Here is an 18,208-nt window from a genome sequence, read left to right as displayed (position 1 = left end):
CTCCCTAGGGCACAGCGGACCGTTGTCTGCCGTCCCTGTCCTCCCATTTCCCCAGGGCACAGCGGACCGTTGTCTACCGTCCCTGACCTTCTATCTCCCTAGGGCACAGCGGACTGTTGTCTGCCGTCCCTGTCCTCCCATCACCCTAGGGCACAGCGGACCATTGTCTGCCGTCCCTGACCTTCTATCTCCCTAGGGCACAGCGGACCGTTGTCTGCCATCCCTGTCCTCCCATCTCCCTAGGGCACAGCGGACCGTTGTCTGCCGTCCCTGTCCTCCCATTTCCCCAGGGCACAGCGGACCATTGTCTACCGTCCCTGACCTTCTATCTCCCTAGGGCACAACGGACTGTTGTCTGCCGTCCCTGTCCTCCCATCACCCTAGGGCACAGTGGACCGTTGTCTGCCATCCCTGTCCTCCTTCTCCCCAGGGCACAGCAGACCGTTGTCTGCCGTCCCTATTCTTCCTTCTCCCTAGGGCACAGCGGACCGTTGTCTGCCGTCCCTGTCCTCCCATCTCCCTAGGGCACAGCGGACCGTTGTCTGCCGTCCCTATTCTTCCTTCTCCCCAGGGCACAGCGGACCGTTGTCTGCCGTCCCTATTTTTTCCATCCCCTCAGGGCACAGCGGACCGTTGTCTGCCGTCCCTATTCTTCCTTCTCCCCAGGGCACAGCGGATCGTTGTCTGCCGTCCCTATTCTTCCTTCTCCCTAGGGCACAGCGGACCGTTGTCTGCTGTCCCTATTCTTCCTTCTCCCCAGGGCACAGCGGACCGTTGTCTGCCATCCCTATCCTGTCTGTCCTTCCTTTTCCTACTCCACTGGAGCGGAACCGAGGCCATAAGGCCAATACAAAATTACATCAAAGTGGTGTCATCAGAGAAGAGAGCGACCTTCACGCCGTCAGAAGCACCAGGAGGTGCTGTTCACGCCAGCTGAGGCAAAAAGAAGAAGGAAGAGGAACTTTGACTTGCCTCCTTACCCCGCCCACATTACGACTGAGCGAAGTCATCCAGGAGCAACACCTGGGTATCAATCACCCACCTCTGAAGCTACTCAGGGTGTACGTGATAGATTGGCACCCAACGTGGGGCACGAGGCAACGAAGTAAGAATCATGAGTGAACAGGGAGAGTCTGATTCAGATGCTCAACAGCAGGAGCTGACAGAGGATCAGTCGGTCGAGGACATAAACCCTGAGGTGATAGCCGACCCCAGAGTTTCCTGGATCTATAGATTGAAAAAGGATGAGGCATTCAATCTTCTACAAGATTTTGGCATAGTGTCATCTGGAACACTTGCTGAGTTGAGAAAGTTGTTAGTAAAACAACATAAGAAGATGGCAGTACGTTATCCCAGCCCAAGACCCGGCATAATGAGCGGAAGCAGTGGGGAAACTAAATACTTGGTGACAGTTACTCATACTGAGGTTAGAACCAATATTCACACAAACCCCCTCATGGACCCAGGGGCGGTATGTGACAAGGTAAGAAGCTGGAGACTGTCATTCGACACCCAATCAGATGCTCCCAGCTTCTTGGAAAGGCTAGACGAGCTACAACAAGCCTATGGGCTCACTGGCAACCAGCTACTAGTCGCGCTGCCTGAATTACTGGTTGGTAAATCTACTCTATGGATGCGTAATCGTCGTGACCAGTGGAAATCATGGGACAATTTTGTGACAGATTTCAGATCACGCTACTACCCACTTACCTATGAGGAGGACCTTGAGAATATTAATTCAGGCAAGGAAGCAAAGGGAAGGTGAATTGTTTGACGAATTTCTCGAAGATGTACTGGTACTCATGAAGCGTCGAGGAGGTTTCACAGACGAAAATAAATTACAGAGAGTGTATAAGAATCTCCTCCCACGGTACAAATTGTATATTCGGCAATCAGATGTTCATAGTATCGACGAGTTAGAAAAATTCGCGAAAGAGTATGAACAAATCAAAGCAGAGGAGAAACAGAATAGACAGAACTCGAGAGTTCACAAGACTGAGGACACAAAAAAGATTACAGGACTCAAGGTCGGGACAGTGATAACCACTAGAAGTAACATACCGTCTCTTAACGAGTCTGAACCTGTGTGTTGGCAATACAAGAAACCGGGGAACTGGAGAACACACTGTCCCGAAATCCTGCCATGTAAAAGGTGTGGAAAGACAGCACTGGAATGTGCCTGTGATGAACAAAAGGAGAATAAGATTCCAAATAAGACAGCAGTGATGCGAACAGCACACAGGATTCCTGTGATTGAAGAGTCATCAAGGGACAACAGACTATTCATTACTGTGACAATTGGTGGTAAAAAGTGACGGGCATTGCTAGATACTGGAGCTGAAGCTAATTATATGAGTAGTGAGGTTTATGAAGTTATCCAAAAAATAGGGATGATAAGGAAGGTACCAACTTATCACCATGCAATATTAGCTGATGGACGATCTACCCCACTAAATGGGAAGCTGACAACTAATGTAACTATAGGACAAATCACAGTTCCACTAGTGGCATCTATAATGGAAGGACTTGGACAAGAGTTGCTATTGGGCATGGAATTTATGCGTGAAAACAGGGTGAATATTCACACATTCACGAGAGAGGTAGAGTGGGATCCTCCCCAACTGAATCCTTCAAGTCAGCCTATTAAGTCGCGACCGTTCTTATTGGGGAATAGGACGACAGTCCCAACAATATTGGCCATAGACTCCAAATCTCCAGACAACAAGAGTCGGAACAGAAGGATGTTCAAGCAGGTTGGTTTGAACAGAGTCAAACTTAATGCCTTGATTGATAGCAAGGCAGAGTTGTCATATGTTCCAAGGCAAGCATCCTGGGGCAACATAGTGATGGATCACAAGGATGAGATGACTGACTCTGAACGGCGGGCCACAATTCATGCCCCAGCCACCAACACAAGTGGTAACTCCGAGAGTGATGTGGAAAAGTTAATACCACCCCCCATTGTCATGGATGTGGAAGAGTCAATACCACCCCCCATTGTCATGGATATGGAGGAGTCAATACCACCCTCAATGGATATGGATGTAGAAGAGCCAACACAGTCTTTGACCATCAAAGAAGTAGTCCCACCGTCCCAGGAACCCACACCAGGTCCCTCAAGGAATAAGGATCCGGTTTTCTGTCACCGAGTCTCGACACCTGGTAAGCGCAGACGAGCAGGTCGACCACGTATAAAAGTCTGGTTACCAGATGGAAAGTGTAAATATGTGCCCATGGACCAGGCATAGACGTCGCTCATAACGAGCGGCATACACCTCTTAAGGTGATGCCTGAGAGGTGTACACCTCTTAAGGTGATGCCTAGATGGCTCACGCCTTTAAAGGTGGTGCCATAGAGGGCTCCGACCCCCCCCCCCCCAAGTAGGAGTGGGGTGTCACAAAGTAAAATAAAATTGTGACGGAAAATATTGCTAAATAATTAATAATATTGAAGAAAGATGCTCGACTATCAGCAATGCTAGCTGACCGTGGAGATAAGGAAGGTACCGATGGCGCACCATCTTCCGCGCATCGAGACGATTTCCACCGCCTCTGGCGGCGGCACAACTCCATCCCCTCCACTTTGGGGAAGTATTTAAAGGCCGGACGGGCCCCAGACCAGAGCATTCCGCTCACAACCTTCCTGCTCCTTGTACAGCAGCCCGTTGGCTGCCGTATGTCCCCGACCTCCTGTCCTTGTACAGCGGCCCGTTGGCTGCCGTACATCCCTAACCTTCCATCTCCCTAGGGCACAGCGGACCGTTGTCTGCCGTCCCTGTCCTCCCATTTCCCCAGGGCACAGCGGACCGTTGTCTGCCGTCCCTGACCTTCTACCCTAGGGCACAGCGGACCGTTGTCTGCCGTCCCTATTCTTCCTTCTCCCCAGGGCACAGCGGACCGTTGTCTGCCATCCCTATTCTTTCCATCCCCTCAGGGCACAGCGGACCGTTGTCTGCCGTCCTTATTCTTCCTTCTCCCCAGGGCACAGCGGACCGTTGTCTGCCATCCCTATTCTTCCTTCTCCCTAGGGCACAGCGGACCGTTGTCTGCCGTCCCTATTCTTCCTTCTCCCCAGGGCACAGCGGACCGTTGTCTGCCGTCCCTATCCTGTCTGTCCTTCCTTTTCCTACTCCACTGGAGCGGAACCGAGGCCGTAAGGCCGATACAAAATTACATCAAAGTGGTGTCATCAGAGAAGAGAGCGACCTTCACGCCGTCAGAAGCACCAGGAGGTGCTGTTCACGCCAGCTGAGGCACAAAGAAGAAGGAAGAGGAACTTCGACTTGCCTCCTTACCCCGCCCACATTACGACTGAGCGAAGTCATCCAGGAGCAACACCTGGGTATCAATCACCCACCTCTGAAGCTACTCAGGGTGTACGTGATATAATACACATTCATATGATCATTAATTTCTGCAATATAATTTGCGATAGTTTGTTGTAGCTCTGATTCACTAGATGAATTGCTCTATTTATCCCTTCAGGTGCCGAATCTCGCACCCTGAGATAAAATATATATTCATTACAAAGAAATCTATTAGATACTATAGAATTTAATATATATATTTGGATTACTAGTTGCCAATTTATCAAGTTGATTTTTAGAATTTAGTTTTAATGGAATTGTCCAAGTCGACAAGTATTAGCAAGCTGATATCGCAGCTACATGCAAATGAATGCATATGATCATAAAAATGAAAGCACATGGTAACGTTTCGTGCTATAAAATTTAAAGAATAGTATTAGCCTGTGATATTTTATTGATTTCGATTATTGTTCTATCATATATTATATATTTTTTGTTGCTCTATATATTTTTGCTCTGATTTATTTTTGCAATATTTGTTAATATATGTATCAAATTGTTTATGGTGTGCGATTTATTTTTATTCCTCAATACTATAGGATAAGTACCATATATATATATATTTTTTTAATAAATTATCAGTATTATTTTTATAAGCTCCTGTATGAGCCCATTAATGTATGATGACAAGAACATGTCGTACTAAAGTGAGACTGTATCCTATAAAAAACCACGACCTGATTTTTATAATTATTAAAATATTTCATGCTCTACCGACTGATGCCAAGCAGGAGGCTAATCGTTTTTTAACTATAAAAATAACGTGACAATATAATATATATATATATATATATATATATAAAGAATGTCTGTTTGTGTGTTAGTTAGTTTGTTTGATTGTTTACTTATTTGTTTGTTCCATATAGACTCAAAAACTACCTGACTGAACGGCATGAAACTTTGGGGATATGTTGTGTGAATATTGGAGATGGTTTCTGACCAGGAATTTCAATAGGGGGGGCTGCTAATAATAATTATTCATCAATCCATTTTACAGACCTATATGTTTTCGAAATTTTTGGCTAAGCGGCTACCTATAAAGGTAGGCGCACACAGATCATCATTGGACGGATGGCACGCATCGGACGATTAGATTCAATGCATTGTTTTCAATTGGAGTGTGCATACCTAACTGCATCGTATAGGTATGCACACTCCAATTGAAAACAATGTATCAAATCTAATCATCCGATCCGTCCGATGCATGCCATCCGTCCGATGACGATCTGTGTGTGCCTACCTTGATTTAGCATCTAAAGTTACCAGCTGTATAATAAACACTTCACCCTGTGATAAATTAAATACTGGTATCAAAACGGTAGTTTGGAGTTGAAGTTAGTGTAGTTGTAGTTGAATGGTAACAGCTGTAGATAATCGTTCCTTAGAAGACCTTTACAAATAATTATTATCACTCCCCTATCATTGAGAAACTGGAAAATGTTAAGACAAAAATGATTCATCTCATGAAAGAGAGTTGTTCATATTGCATTCATTAACTACTGAAGAATGACAGACTAAATTATTTTTTTTAATGTTATTTATTAGCTTAGCCATAGCTTATACTCATCCTAAAAATGATGGAAGATGGAAGAAATATGGGATTCTGTGCAATTCATTGTACATCGCATATTTCCTGGACCATCTATTGACAATCAACAACTATGAAAACATTAAATTCATCTCTGAAACACTGATTTAACCTACCGGTATCAATTTTTTTTTTTTTAACTAAACACTTTACCGATAGATATTACTACCAAATGATTGGAAAGAATATGTTTTTGGAATAATAAATGCTGCATGACTAAGCAAGTCCGTATTGAGATGTGATTGAGAATATTGATTGTCAGATAAATTTTATGATTCACCAAATAAAGTCATGTGTCAATTCAACACTTTATTTATAGACATTACTACCAAATGATTGAGAAGAAAATGTTTTTGGAATAATAAATGCTGCATGACTAAGCAAGTCCGTATTAAGATGTGAATGAAAATATTGATTGTCAGATAAATTTCATGATTCACCAAATAAAGTCAAGTGTGTCATGAGATACATTGACTTTTTGGCGGTACGAAGTTCGCTGGGCAAGCTATTATGGGATAAAAATTCAAACGTGAACTGAGTTGATTATCTTGAAGAAAATAAAATAACAGTTTTCAAGAGTAGATTATAATTCAACTGCGGATTGTGATTCAACTAAATCGACTAGAACAGGTGACATCAGATACTTTTGGATGAGAAAACTGCGTGAGGTCTACTGTTCACAGAACTACTAGTTTAAATTGGGTAATTTACCTGCATCATGAAGTAGATATTAAAGCAGGAGTCCAGAGCTATCAGGAAGCTCAAAACCATTATCGGATACTCTGAACATCTGATGCATTTTTCAAAATATCTGTTAAAAGAAAAATAATTGGGTTAATGTGTTTTGATTAATGAATGAGTCCATTAATAATTACCATTAATAGAATACTATATGTATTTTTCCAAATAGTTACTGTATTCATAAATACTGTTGTAAATGTGCTTTTGTAATTAACACTTTATTCATTACAAGTTTACAATATTGAGCAAGATCATGGCTTACATTAGATAAGTAACTTAGCTATCTATCTATAGTAGGCTATGGCAAGTAAAATAAAATACATCAATTTAGAACGTTCATCATCGAACTCTAACTTGTTATCTTTTCATAGACAGATCGTTGCCAAAAAAGTCACTTTGGCAACCGTGTTCACATGATTAGTATTCATGTAGGGATAGCCTACATCACTATCCACCCCTCAGAGATGTTGGTCTCCAATATCCAGATTTCCTTGATAAGGTGGTGGACGATTAATGTGTAGAACCTTTGGTTCGGCTTTCTTTTCAGTTTTCTTAATCCTGTACTCAATATTATTCTCTTCACAATGTAACCTTCTCTTCACAACGGGCCTTCCCTTGTTCTTTTTAATTTTGAACCAATTTTTTTCAAAATTGCAAAACTCAATTCTTGCAAATAACAAACAATTTTGATTTTTCGGATTTCCAGTGAAACTTTTGGATATAGCAGCATTTGATCCTCAACCTTGTGGGCTCCATCACGTCCCCACCAACGAGGTCTCAAACCTCTAAATCGAACAATACTCTGCTTAGCCAAACCTCAGGACAGACACACTTCCTCCCTGCCAGATAGCCATGCTTCTGCAGTTCAGGACAGCCGAGCTTCTTCCCTGCCAGACCTCCATGTCTGCAGTAGCAAACAACCCACGCTTCCTCCCTGCCAGATAGCCATGCATGCTTCTGCAGTTCCGGACAGCTGTGCTTCCACTCAGCTACATGCTGAGGACTGAGGAGTCCCATTCGAGCTAGCAACACCCTCACTTGCATCTGATTTTCTCACTTATGCATACCGTAATGCATGTCGTAACCTGCACACCCTAGGCACCTGTGCACACTTCCTATGTGTGACTTAGCATACCTCCTTTGAGCGAGTTAACCAACTCGTTGAGTGCTTTCATATCTATTTTTAATTTTGCTCTCGTTTTCATGCAAAACTCTTTGAGTGAAGCAAACCTTTAGCACAATTTTTTTAAAGGATTCAAGGCTAAAGTGTACGCCAAGTGTCAAAATACCTGTCATCAAATTTTTGGTTGGGATCGATTTAGTATGTCATTTTGAACACAAAATCACAAGAAATAAACGGCGGTCACTCATAATAAATTTTTATAAAAATAATTGAGTTATACTAACCTCACTTTGTTTACAACATTTCAAACACCTCTAATATATTAGGTTGGGAAAGCCAAGGTTAGGAAAAGCTTAGGTTGGTAAAAGCTTTAGGTTAGAAAAGTTTTGGTCAGGACAACTTAGATTAGGAAAATCATAATTTGATGATTTCGATAGTCAAAATGGCTGCCACTTATAGGTTAAATGTATCTAAAATTGTGCTACTTTGAACTTAGTTTATTTGAAAAACAATAGTGACCGCCATTTAATTTTTTGTGATTTTGTGCTCAAAATAACATAGGCTACTAAATCGACCCCAACCAATAATTTGATGACATGTATTTTGGCACTGGACGTACACTTACACCTGATTCAATCCTTTTTCTGTCACCAATGTTGTAAATATACTTCAGTTATTGACACTTTATTCATTAAAAGTTTTCAATATTGAGCAAAATACAACATCAATTTAGAACGTTCATCATCCAAACTCCAAGTTCACAAAGCATGGTCTCCATCTCAATCGCCATGGAAAACACTTACTCTCCATACACTTGAGAAAATATCAGTAGACGTAGTAATTTACCCTTTAATGAGACTCATAATTTGAACCCTTCAATTAAGTCAAATTCTCGACTGAAAATAATGTTTTGGAACTGTCACGCATTGCATAATTTGCTTTCAATTGATGGCCAACAGTGCCAAAATTCAACTCATTTGATATAGTTGCCATATCAGAAACATGGGCTTCTAATGAGGTAAATGATTTAGTTCTGTTTGATAGTTTTAAAATAGTTGCTATTAGAGATAACAGGCGTGGCCGAGCTGTAGGTGGCTTGCTGATTCTTATCAAAGATAATATCAGCTTTGACATTCTTATTGATAGTAGCTGCTTATTGTTTCTGAAGGTGGAAAAAAGGGAAATGATTTTATTGTTGGTCTCACATATCTTCAATCAGGTTTCGAGCAAGAGGGTATTCATAGCCTAGAGCGATTATTCAAAGAAAGAATTATTTCATTTCGTGAGGAAAAACTGCCAATTACAGTGGGTGGAGATTTAAATTGTATAATAGGCAACTTAAATTCTTTTGAGGATGAATCTTATTATATTAAAGCTGCATAATGAAAAATTCTCAGCTGATTGTCTCGGAAAACCCACCTCAAAATCAGTTAGAGAACACACTGGAGGCTATGGGGAAACCTCCAAATCACGAAAATTTCACCCCCCTGGTACCCCTAGAGCCCCCCAAATTTTTTCGACACATTTAAATAAGCCTCGCACAGAAAATTCTATGGATGCTTTTATGTTCAGCTCCCGGAGATAAGCCTATATCCATTGTTCGATTTCGACCAAATTCAAATGGCGACCCGGGAAATTGAGTTTTCATCGAAAATTTGAAGTTTTCCCAAATACGAAAAATTCTCAGCCGAAACTATGAGTTCACTGGGAAAACTAAACACCAAATCTGTTGCATGCTACACTGGAGGCTAGGTCAGGAAAACCTCCAGACCTTTCAAATTATGCCCCCCGGCACCACTGTGCTCACCCAAATATTTGGGACACATTTGAATTTGTACCCCACAAAAAAATTATTACAAGCTTTGTTGTTCAGATCGTCAAGATAAGTGTAGCCTAATGCCATAGTTAAATTTTAACCAAATTCAAATGGCGACCCAGGAAAGGGAGTTTTCATCGAAAACTTTTTGTGTGTGTGTGTGAGAGAGAGAGAGTGATCTATGTAACATGTCGCAACTTTCCTGGCATCATTCCAAGTTGTTTACTGACCAGCAGCTGTGATCTAATTGAAGAAGAAGAAGAAGAAGAAGAAGAAGAAGAAAAAGAAGAAGAAGAAGAAGAAGAAGAAGAAGAAGAAGAAGAAGAAGAAGAAGAAGAAGAAGAAGAAGAAGAAGAAGAAGAAGAAGAAGAAGAAGAAGAAGAAGAAGAAGAAGAAGAAGAAGAAGAAGAAGAAGAAGGAATTAAGAAGAAAAAGAATTAAAAGAGGAAGAAGAAGAAATTAAGAAAAAAAAGAAAAATTAGAAGGAAAAGAATGAAAAATTCTTGCCAGAAAATAGAACCTGTCTTATTTTCAGAGAGCAATAGTAATGGCACATGAATGCTTCTGCATACAACCGTTCGCACTGGTAGAGTTTAGACACAACTGGTAGAGTTTAGAATGGAGCCCATTCTTCACAACTTTAGGAGTATCACTAGCCTTTGTTTGCCTGCTTATTGTTTTCCTATATCAAAAAACTTTAATCGTCAATTTCAATTTTTTTTCAGATAGTCTATTATAATAATCTACTCAACTCACTGAGTCCAAAAAGTTTGGGTTTTGTTTCTACTACCAAAAATAATATTTTTTTTTGTAAATGAATTTATTGGTTTTGGAAGAAACAATAAAGTTCTTGAATTTTTGGATAGCAGCCTCCGCGCTTCGTGCTCCAGCTGGGAGGCGGGCTTTGCCTGCCCAATCGCCTTTTATGACTGTTAGGGTTGGATAGCAGCCTCCGCGCTTCGCGCTCCGGCTGGGAGGCGGGCTTTGCCTGCCCAATCACCTTTTATGACTGTTTAGGGTTGGATAGCAGCCTCCGCGCTTCGCGCTCCGGCTGGGGGGCGGGCTTTGCCTGCCCAATCACCTTTTATGACTGTTTAGGGTTGGATAGCAGCCTCCGCGCTTCGCGCTCCGGCTGGGAGGCGGGCTTTGCCTGCCCAATCACCTTTTATGACTGTACTAGCAGTTACCCGTGCTTCGCTACGGGGAACATGACAGAAAAGGATTTTTTTATTGGACTGATATTGGTATTAGCTTCTGATGAATAAGAACTGTATGTTGTAAAAAAATTGACATATTATCTCTACTATAAGTCAAACAGGCTTTTCATTTGATAATTGAGTTAATGAGACAGCAATCGGACATCTGAGTCGGGGGGAAAAATATACAATGAATAATAATAATAATAATTTCATTCCCATTAATATACAAATAACAATCTAATCAATAAAATTTACACAATATTCAAATACAATATTTATGAAATTTTTTACAAATATAATAAATTTCATTTTTTCGGAAATTAACCTACTCAACTATGGAAATCCATGTTCTAGAGCAGTGTAATAGTAATACATTAAGTTTAGAGTGGGGGTGCAAATACCCCTAAGAAAGTGAGCTTACAAATATTGTTCGAAATTTATGTTTCCTATATTATGCCTTCCAGTTGTTTGATCCAGTTTTTAATGGCGCATTTAAATTTTCTTGAGTTTTCTATTATTTGATGTGCACAGGAAGTAAATTGTGGTATTTTGGTGCTAGGTGGTTGAAGTAGTGTTGTTGTATGTTGCCTTCCTAGCCACGTTCGTGATGAGAAGGCTTCTATTCCTTGTGTTATGACAGTGGTTTCTGTTTTGAAAGCTTTCTGGGTTTTGTGTGGTCTGCAAAAATTTTCTAGGGAGTAGAGTTGTCTTGCGTCCATCACACCAACTCATTGTAGAGCTGGTCTGACGGATAACGAAGAAAGTGGCTTCTGCTTGATGATTTTGATATTATTTTTTGCACTTTTATAAGGGGGTCGTTGAACGTAGTTTGTTCCTCCCCATCCTACAATTTTATAGGTACGCAAAAACTGAACTAATATGTGTTTGTCCATCAGTTCGCCGTGCAGCTCGTCATACAATATTTGGCTATCCATCACAAGTGGAAAACATGCGAACATGAATACAGAAGTATGGGCCATTTTTATTTGATTAAATACATGTTTTTAACAATTCATTGTTACCAATGACAAATTGATAGGAGCTTATAAATATTTTCTAATTCAAATGAAATAACTTCTGGAAAAATAATGATTGGATAAATACCAATATTAAATTATTGTTGACCAAGAACTCAGTACATCGACAATTCATTCAACTAATTCGGTACTGATAAAATTATAATCATTTTTTTATTGATAATCAATTTCATCAACTAATCATAAACTGACTGAAAAAGTACTTCAATTTCCATGAGTTCAATTGATATAATTATATAAATCTAAAGTGTAGGTCATATTTTATCTAAATTCACAAAGAGTTCGATTCTTGTTGGCAAGAGATCATTGTTATTTCACTAAAAAATAGGATAGAATGAATAGTTGCCCTTCCAGGGGGAGCTTTGACAACCCACAAGACTCATTTTTCATTTACATAAATATCGAAAAAGAGCATAGGACCTTATTTTTTTGTTCAGCTTGCCAAAATACCCCTCATTTCAATATAAAAATTTTCGACTGACTGTACAGTGAGTCAATCATTCCATCAAGGCTTGAATAATTTTGAAATTGTAATTAAATAAAAATGGCAGAAAATAATTATCATGTAAATATCAACACCTTTAATTAAAGACATATTAACTGCATGCGTTTTCATATTGCCGATACAGCATTGATAAAACTGCAGACGTTTATTTAGCAGTCTCAAAAAACTGTTCTAGCTGAAAAATTGATAATCCAAGCCACGTGTAGGCCTATACATTGCATCAGGAAAACGAAGTTCAAAATTATGATTTTCCTAAACATATGTTTTTGAGATAATTTCTTTGATGCAGCTGTTTCACATTCACCATTATATTATACAGAGTTTATGAAAATAAAAATATTTATTGACTACCAAAACAATACTTTTATTATATTAATCATAATAATATTAATTATCAAAACAATACTTTTATTATATTAGTAATAATAATATTATTAAACATATTTATCCATTATCAGAACAATATTATTGAGGTTAAGTGGAATCAGGTAGAAAGCAATACTAGAACAGATGTTCTTTTTTGAATTTCTATCATATTATTTTGTTATTTTCAATGATTACAACATATGTTAGAATATCACATGTCAATAAATAAATTATACCATTTCCATATGGCGTTCACCTTACCATGTTCATAACCTTACTTAATAGGATCCTTTTTCATCCTTTGAAACCCTTAGAGGCAAAATATCTAAAAATCCGTTCTTAGTGCGCATCTAGTGTAAATGTGTGAGTACAATTAAAGTGTATTTGTGTTAGTGTACGGAAGCGCAGAGCGGCAACCTCCTCTCTCACTCTTTATCTCTCACTACCTCTTCCGTCGCAGTCACTGTCAGTTGGTGCTAGGTTACATCTATTGTTTTGATGGAGGAGCGCATCCTGACAGTGACCGGCGACTCTGTTGCAATACATTTTGATCGGCTAATTGAAATTACGATCTGAATAAATCGATCAGACGTAGTGCAGTGCCAGCCATGGCTAGTTCTATCTGGAGCCGTCTAACTCTTATAGCTTACTTTGGTGAGTAATTGCTCAATTCAAGAAAAATTCACTCATACTACCCCTATTCAAAATTCACAGATCTATTCATATTATCTCTTTCAAAGTCTATTTTCATGGTTTGTTCGAAATTACTGAGAGAGAGAAAGAGAGGAGAGAGAAATGGCAATTTTACATTTGATTTCTATAGAGGTTTAAGAAATGTTTGAACAAAGGATGGTGAGCATCGTCTTCTTTAGATGAATATTCTTGAAATGATTATTACTTGATTTATGTTTGATTACGGCTTTGCTTAGAGTTTAATGTTAATGATTGATGCTCTGATTAAGTGGATGACTGCTTAAGGAATTTGATTAGTAGTTGATTAAAGTTTGGAATAATTTGATTAATTATTGAATAATTTTTGGTTATTGATAAGATTAAATTTTGGTATAATTTTGATTTATTATTGGAATAATTTTGAGTTATTAAGGAGATTGTATTTTGACAACTGTTTGGTATAATAAATTTGATTAATTATTGAAATAATTTTTAGTTATCGATAGGATTAAATTTTGATTCATGTTTGGAATAATTTGATTGATGCTCGGTTTAATGATGATTAATGTTTAGTTTAGGGAATAATAATTGTATTTGATGTTCTGATTCTGAATTTGATTGCTTAAGGGATTTGATTCGTGATTGATTAATGTTTTGTTTAGTTCACTGATAACGATTGATGATATGATTAAGAATTGGGTTTACCTTATTGAGAATTAAGGAAGTTGAATATTGTTATGTTAATAAAATTCCATTTGATGGAGCTCGTCCAGAATTGATTGGAAGGCAAAGACTGAGGATAACAGTCCTGTTAGGTTAATTGTTAATTTTCATGGTTTCCTTGTTTAAAAATATTTTTGTTGAGTCAAAATACTGTTGTTTTATCGATATGAAAGTGATTTTATTATTTTGATTATTTACCGCTAGTAGTGTAATAATGGGGGTTCTAGGACTAGAGCTAGTAGTGTAATAATAGGGGTTCTAGGACCTGAAGTTGATTGTTAATTTGTATGGTTAGAGTTTGTCATTTTCGAGTCTTTTGATTATTGTTATACTGGAATTATATATCTACTTATTTTATTAAGAATTAGAACTTATTCTGATGATGACTAATTTCAAGTGAACTTTTGTTAGAGGAGGTACCTAGTGAGGTCCTGAATAGTAATTAAAGACTTTACAAACTAGAAATATGAAAAGCAATTAAAATATAGATTTTGATTTGAATTTGCAATTATGATGATTACTGTAGCGGATATCGAATAGATGTCAGTAGTGTTGCTAATAATTGGAACTTTTACATTTATAATGGTTAATAAAAATTTTATCTTTTTACCTGCATCTATTGATTTAGTAGTTGTAAGACTTTGATTGTAAGGGTAGCCTTGAAGGGTTCTGCGATGGTTACATTGGTGGCAGCGGTGGGATAGACTGCAAGAATGTCTGTCAACGGAGAACCTGCAGCAAACAACGCAGAACTTGGCGAGAACAACGGGGATCCTGTGAACAACCGTCCGTTTCTCGAAATGGAAGAACTACGTGTACAGCAGGCCCAGGAGCTTCTAGACCAGGCTCAGCGGAATGAACAGGAGAGAGCCAGATTGACCAGGGAGCTAGAGGAAGTCCGGATGGCATTGTCTTCTCGGCCCGTAATGACGTCCACATCTACCAGAAAGGATCTGGGTCTGCAATCCCTTATCAAGACCTTCTCAGGGGAAGCTAGAAATCCGACTGTCAAAGAATTTCTACAGAATATCAAGTTGGTTGCTCAGACTGGTAATTGGGAGGATAAAGACCAACGGCTCATCTGCAGGCTGAAAACAACTGGCGCAGCTGCTGCATGTCTTGAAATTCATCCAGAGTTGTCTGCAGAAAGTGTCACCTTTGCGGATTATGAGAGAATCCTGCTCAAAAGATTTGAGAAAACCCTGGACCCAGAAAGATGGCTGCTGGCGCTGAGTAGTCTCCAACAACAATGGGGTGAGAGTCCACGGGCATTTGCTGATTGGTGCCTTGAGTTGGGTTTGAAGGCAATTCCAATACCATCTAACCCGGGAGAAGCAGATTGGGCACGTGCACAGTTTTGGCTGCCTTCATAAGGGGCCTTCAGGGTGCAGCTGCCATGACCCGGCAGATACATCCACCTCGAGATCTGGAAGCTGCCATCGTGGTAGCTGAGAGAGTGAACCAAGCCACCAGCAGCCAACCTGCCAATGTTTTCGCCCTGTTACATCAGCCTTTCCAGAGACGGGAAGAAGAACCTCATGTGAATGCACTCCCCGTCCGACCAACCAATGGTGCATCATCTCTTGCTAGCAGTAACCGAACACCAGGAGCCTGCTACACTTGTGGTGGGAGAGGACATTTTGCTAGAGACTGCTCAAGCCGCCGAGATGAGAATCCCAGACCAAACAGACCAGGAGGAAATCGGTCATCGCGAGGAAACCAGAGATCTCCCCGGTTTTGTTTTGTATGTGGCGATCCCCAACATATGTCCTATGCTTGCCCAAAATGAGTAATGACTCCAAGATCAAATCCCGGCAACCAGATAAACTGTACTACAACTACTAATGGCAGCAACAGTCATGGTTCCCCAAACGAGGAGAGGCCGGGAGTTGCCTCACTTCCCAGCCAGTAAATTCGGAAGCTAGTGTCAAGAGAGTTCCCAGCATCAAGGCCATCCAGAGTGGGTTATATGTAACAATGAAAATCATGGGCTTGGCCAAGTCTCTACTAGTGGATACAGGGGCTGAGATCTGCGTTCTGAAGGAAGCGATTCCAGGAGTACTGGTAGCTGCAGGAGGCATGTAGGCTAGAGGAGTAACTGGAAACTCGCTAAGGATTCATGGCATTCAAGAGGTGGAATGTACAGCAGCCCAGCTACAAGTTAGACACCCTTTTGTAATAGCAGCTGTGGATATAGCCGGAGATGGATTGATTGGTTGGGATCTTCTGAAAAGACTTGGGGCTCTAATTGATGCAGACAAAGGAACGGTAACCTTCAGAGGAGTCCAGGTAGCAACCACACGGAGGTGGGCCGACATTGAATATAACTCAGTAAAGGATACCAGAGGTATAAGGGAAATGAAGGACAGCTGTACTCAGACTCTTTCTGTTTGCGATGTTGGAGTCCAGGTGGAAATAATGCCTAGAGTTGAGAAGGGCCAAATAGAGCAAGACAGCCTGGGACAGCCAGGCAAGGAAACTACAGCCAGCTCAACAGACCCGGAGCCCCTTTCTACTAATTCACGAAATTACAAGAAACAAAGAAGACATCGAAAGCGCTCTAACCAACTTAAACCAGAAGCGGAAGCAAATGACCTGGATGACTCACCAGCAACACAAGAAGAGTATGATCATCAGGAACTCAGCTTTGGAGTGAATGCTGTTTGCCACACCATTGTACCAGCCCAGTCAGAAGTGTTGGTGGAGGTACGAATTCAGCAGGAGTTCCAAGGAGAAGACAATGTTGATTAAACCTGTACCTCTGCCCTCAGGTTTGCGTGCTAGTAGAAGCATAAACCGATCAAGGAAAGGACAGACATTTGTGGGTGTGGTTAATCTAACAACTGCACCATTGGCCATCCACCGAAATCAACCTCTTGGAAATGCAGAGTACATCCAACAAGAAGAACCGAGTTGTCAGATAGCTTCAGTCACCAGCAGGGAAGAAAAAGAGAACCTTGAGCTTCAATTGACAGAGAAACTAAAACACCTACCTGTCAAAAATGCAAGAATTTTGGAAGAAGTGCTAAGAAAATATGCTACTGTATTTGAAGAGCCTGGAAGAGAAGGTTGCAGCATTAATGTGGAGCATCGCATTCCTGTGACCTCAGATCGACCAATCAGCAAACGGCCCTACCGGGTACCATACCACCTTCGACCAGTGGTGGAGGAACATCTTGCAGAGATGCTTGACAAAGGAGTGATTGTGCCTTCAACCAGCCCTTGGAGTGCCCCTGTGGTGTTGGTGAGGAAGAAAACCACTGATGGTACAGTCAAATACCGTTTCTGCACAGATTTTCGAGCCTTGAATGAAGTCACAAAGACAGATGCATACCCTATACCCTTGATCAACGAGACCTTAGAAAGCCTGGGACGGAGTCGCTACTTTTCCACCCTAGATCCGCACAGTGGTTATCATCAGGTGCGCATTGCTCCAGAAGACAAGGAAAAGACCGCTTTTACCACTGTCGGAGGCCATTTTGAATATCAACGGATGGCCTTTGGCCTGACGGTGGCCCCTGCCATATTTTAGTGACTCATGGACAACTTGTTGGCTGAAATTAAGGGTATTGAATGTTTTGTTTACCTGGATGATGTAGTTCTGTTTAGTAGCACCATTGAACAACATGCAGTCAGGTTGACCCATGTTCTGGAACTGTTTGCTAGAGCAAATTTGAAGGCCAATCTTGGAAAGTGTGAGTTTGCCAAAGATTCTGTAAAGTATCTAGGACATCTGGTAACTTCCAAGGGTGTTCGAGCCGACCCAGAAAAAATCCAAGCAGTGAGAAACTTCCCACGTCCAACTAACATCAGGGAAGTATGTGGCCTGCTGGGGCTCTTCAGATACTATCGGCGATTTGTGCCAGATTTTGCTAGAGTCGCACAGCCACTGACCAAACCGACTAAGAAGAAGATACCTTTTGAGTGAGGAGCCAGCCAGGAGGAGGCTTTCCAGAATCTGAAAGACGCCCTATGTTCAGACCAAGTACTCATATTTCCAGACTTCGAACGACCTTTTATCCTGGCAACAGATGCCTCTGGAACTGCAGTGGGGGCGGTTCTGTCACAACAA

The 18,208-nt window shown here is 40.7% G+C and overlaps 1 protein-coding gene across 4 annotated transcripts in view; it reads right to left on the bottom strand.

The window, feature by feature from the left end:
• LOC120351690 overlaps window positions 1–18,208 on the bottom strand; it is a 53,153-nt gene that overhangs the window by 20,552 nt on the left and 14,393 nt on the right. For all 4 annotated transcript variants that reach the window (XM_039429660.1, XM_039429662.1, XM_039429661.1 and 1 more), the window contains exon 2: window positions 6,666–6,765. In XM_039429660.1, the coding sequence (XP_039285594.1) occupies window positions 6,666–6,765 (100 nt within the window). The remainder of the gene's footprint in view (window positions 1–6,665; window positions 6,766–18,208) is intronic.

The sequence above is a fragment of the Nilaparvata lugens genome, chromosome 5 (genome assembly GCF_014356525.2).
Source record: "Nilaparvata lugens isolate BPH chromosome 5, ASM1435652v1, whole genome shotgun sequence".
NCBI classification, from domain to species: Eukaryota; Metazoa; Arthropoda; class Insecta; order Hemiptera; family Delphacidae; genus Nilaparvata; species Nilaparvata lugens.
Note: the sequence above shows the minus strand (reverse complement) of the source record. Positions and strands in the feature narration are given on the sequence as shown.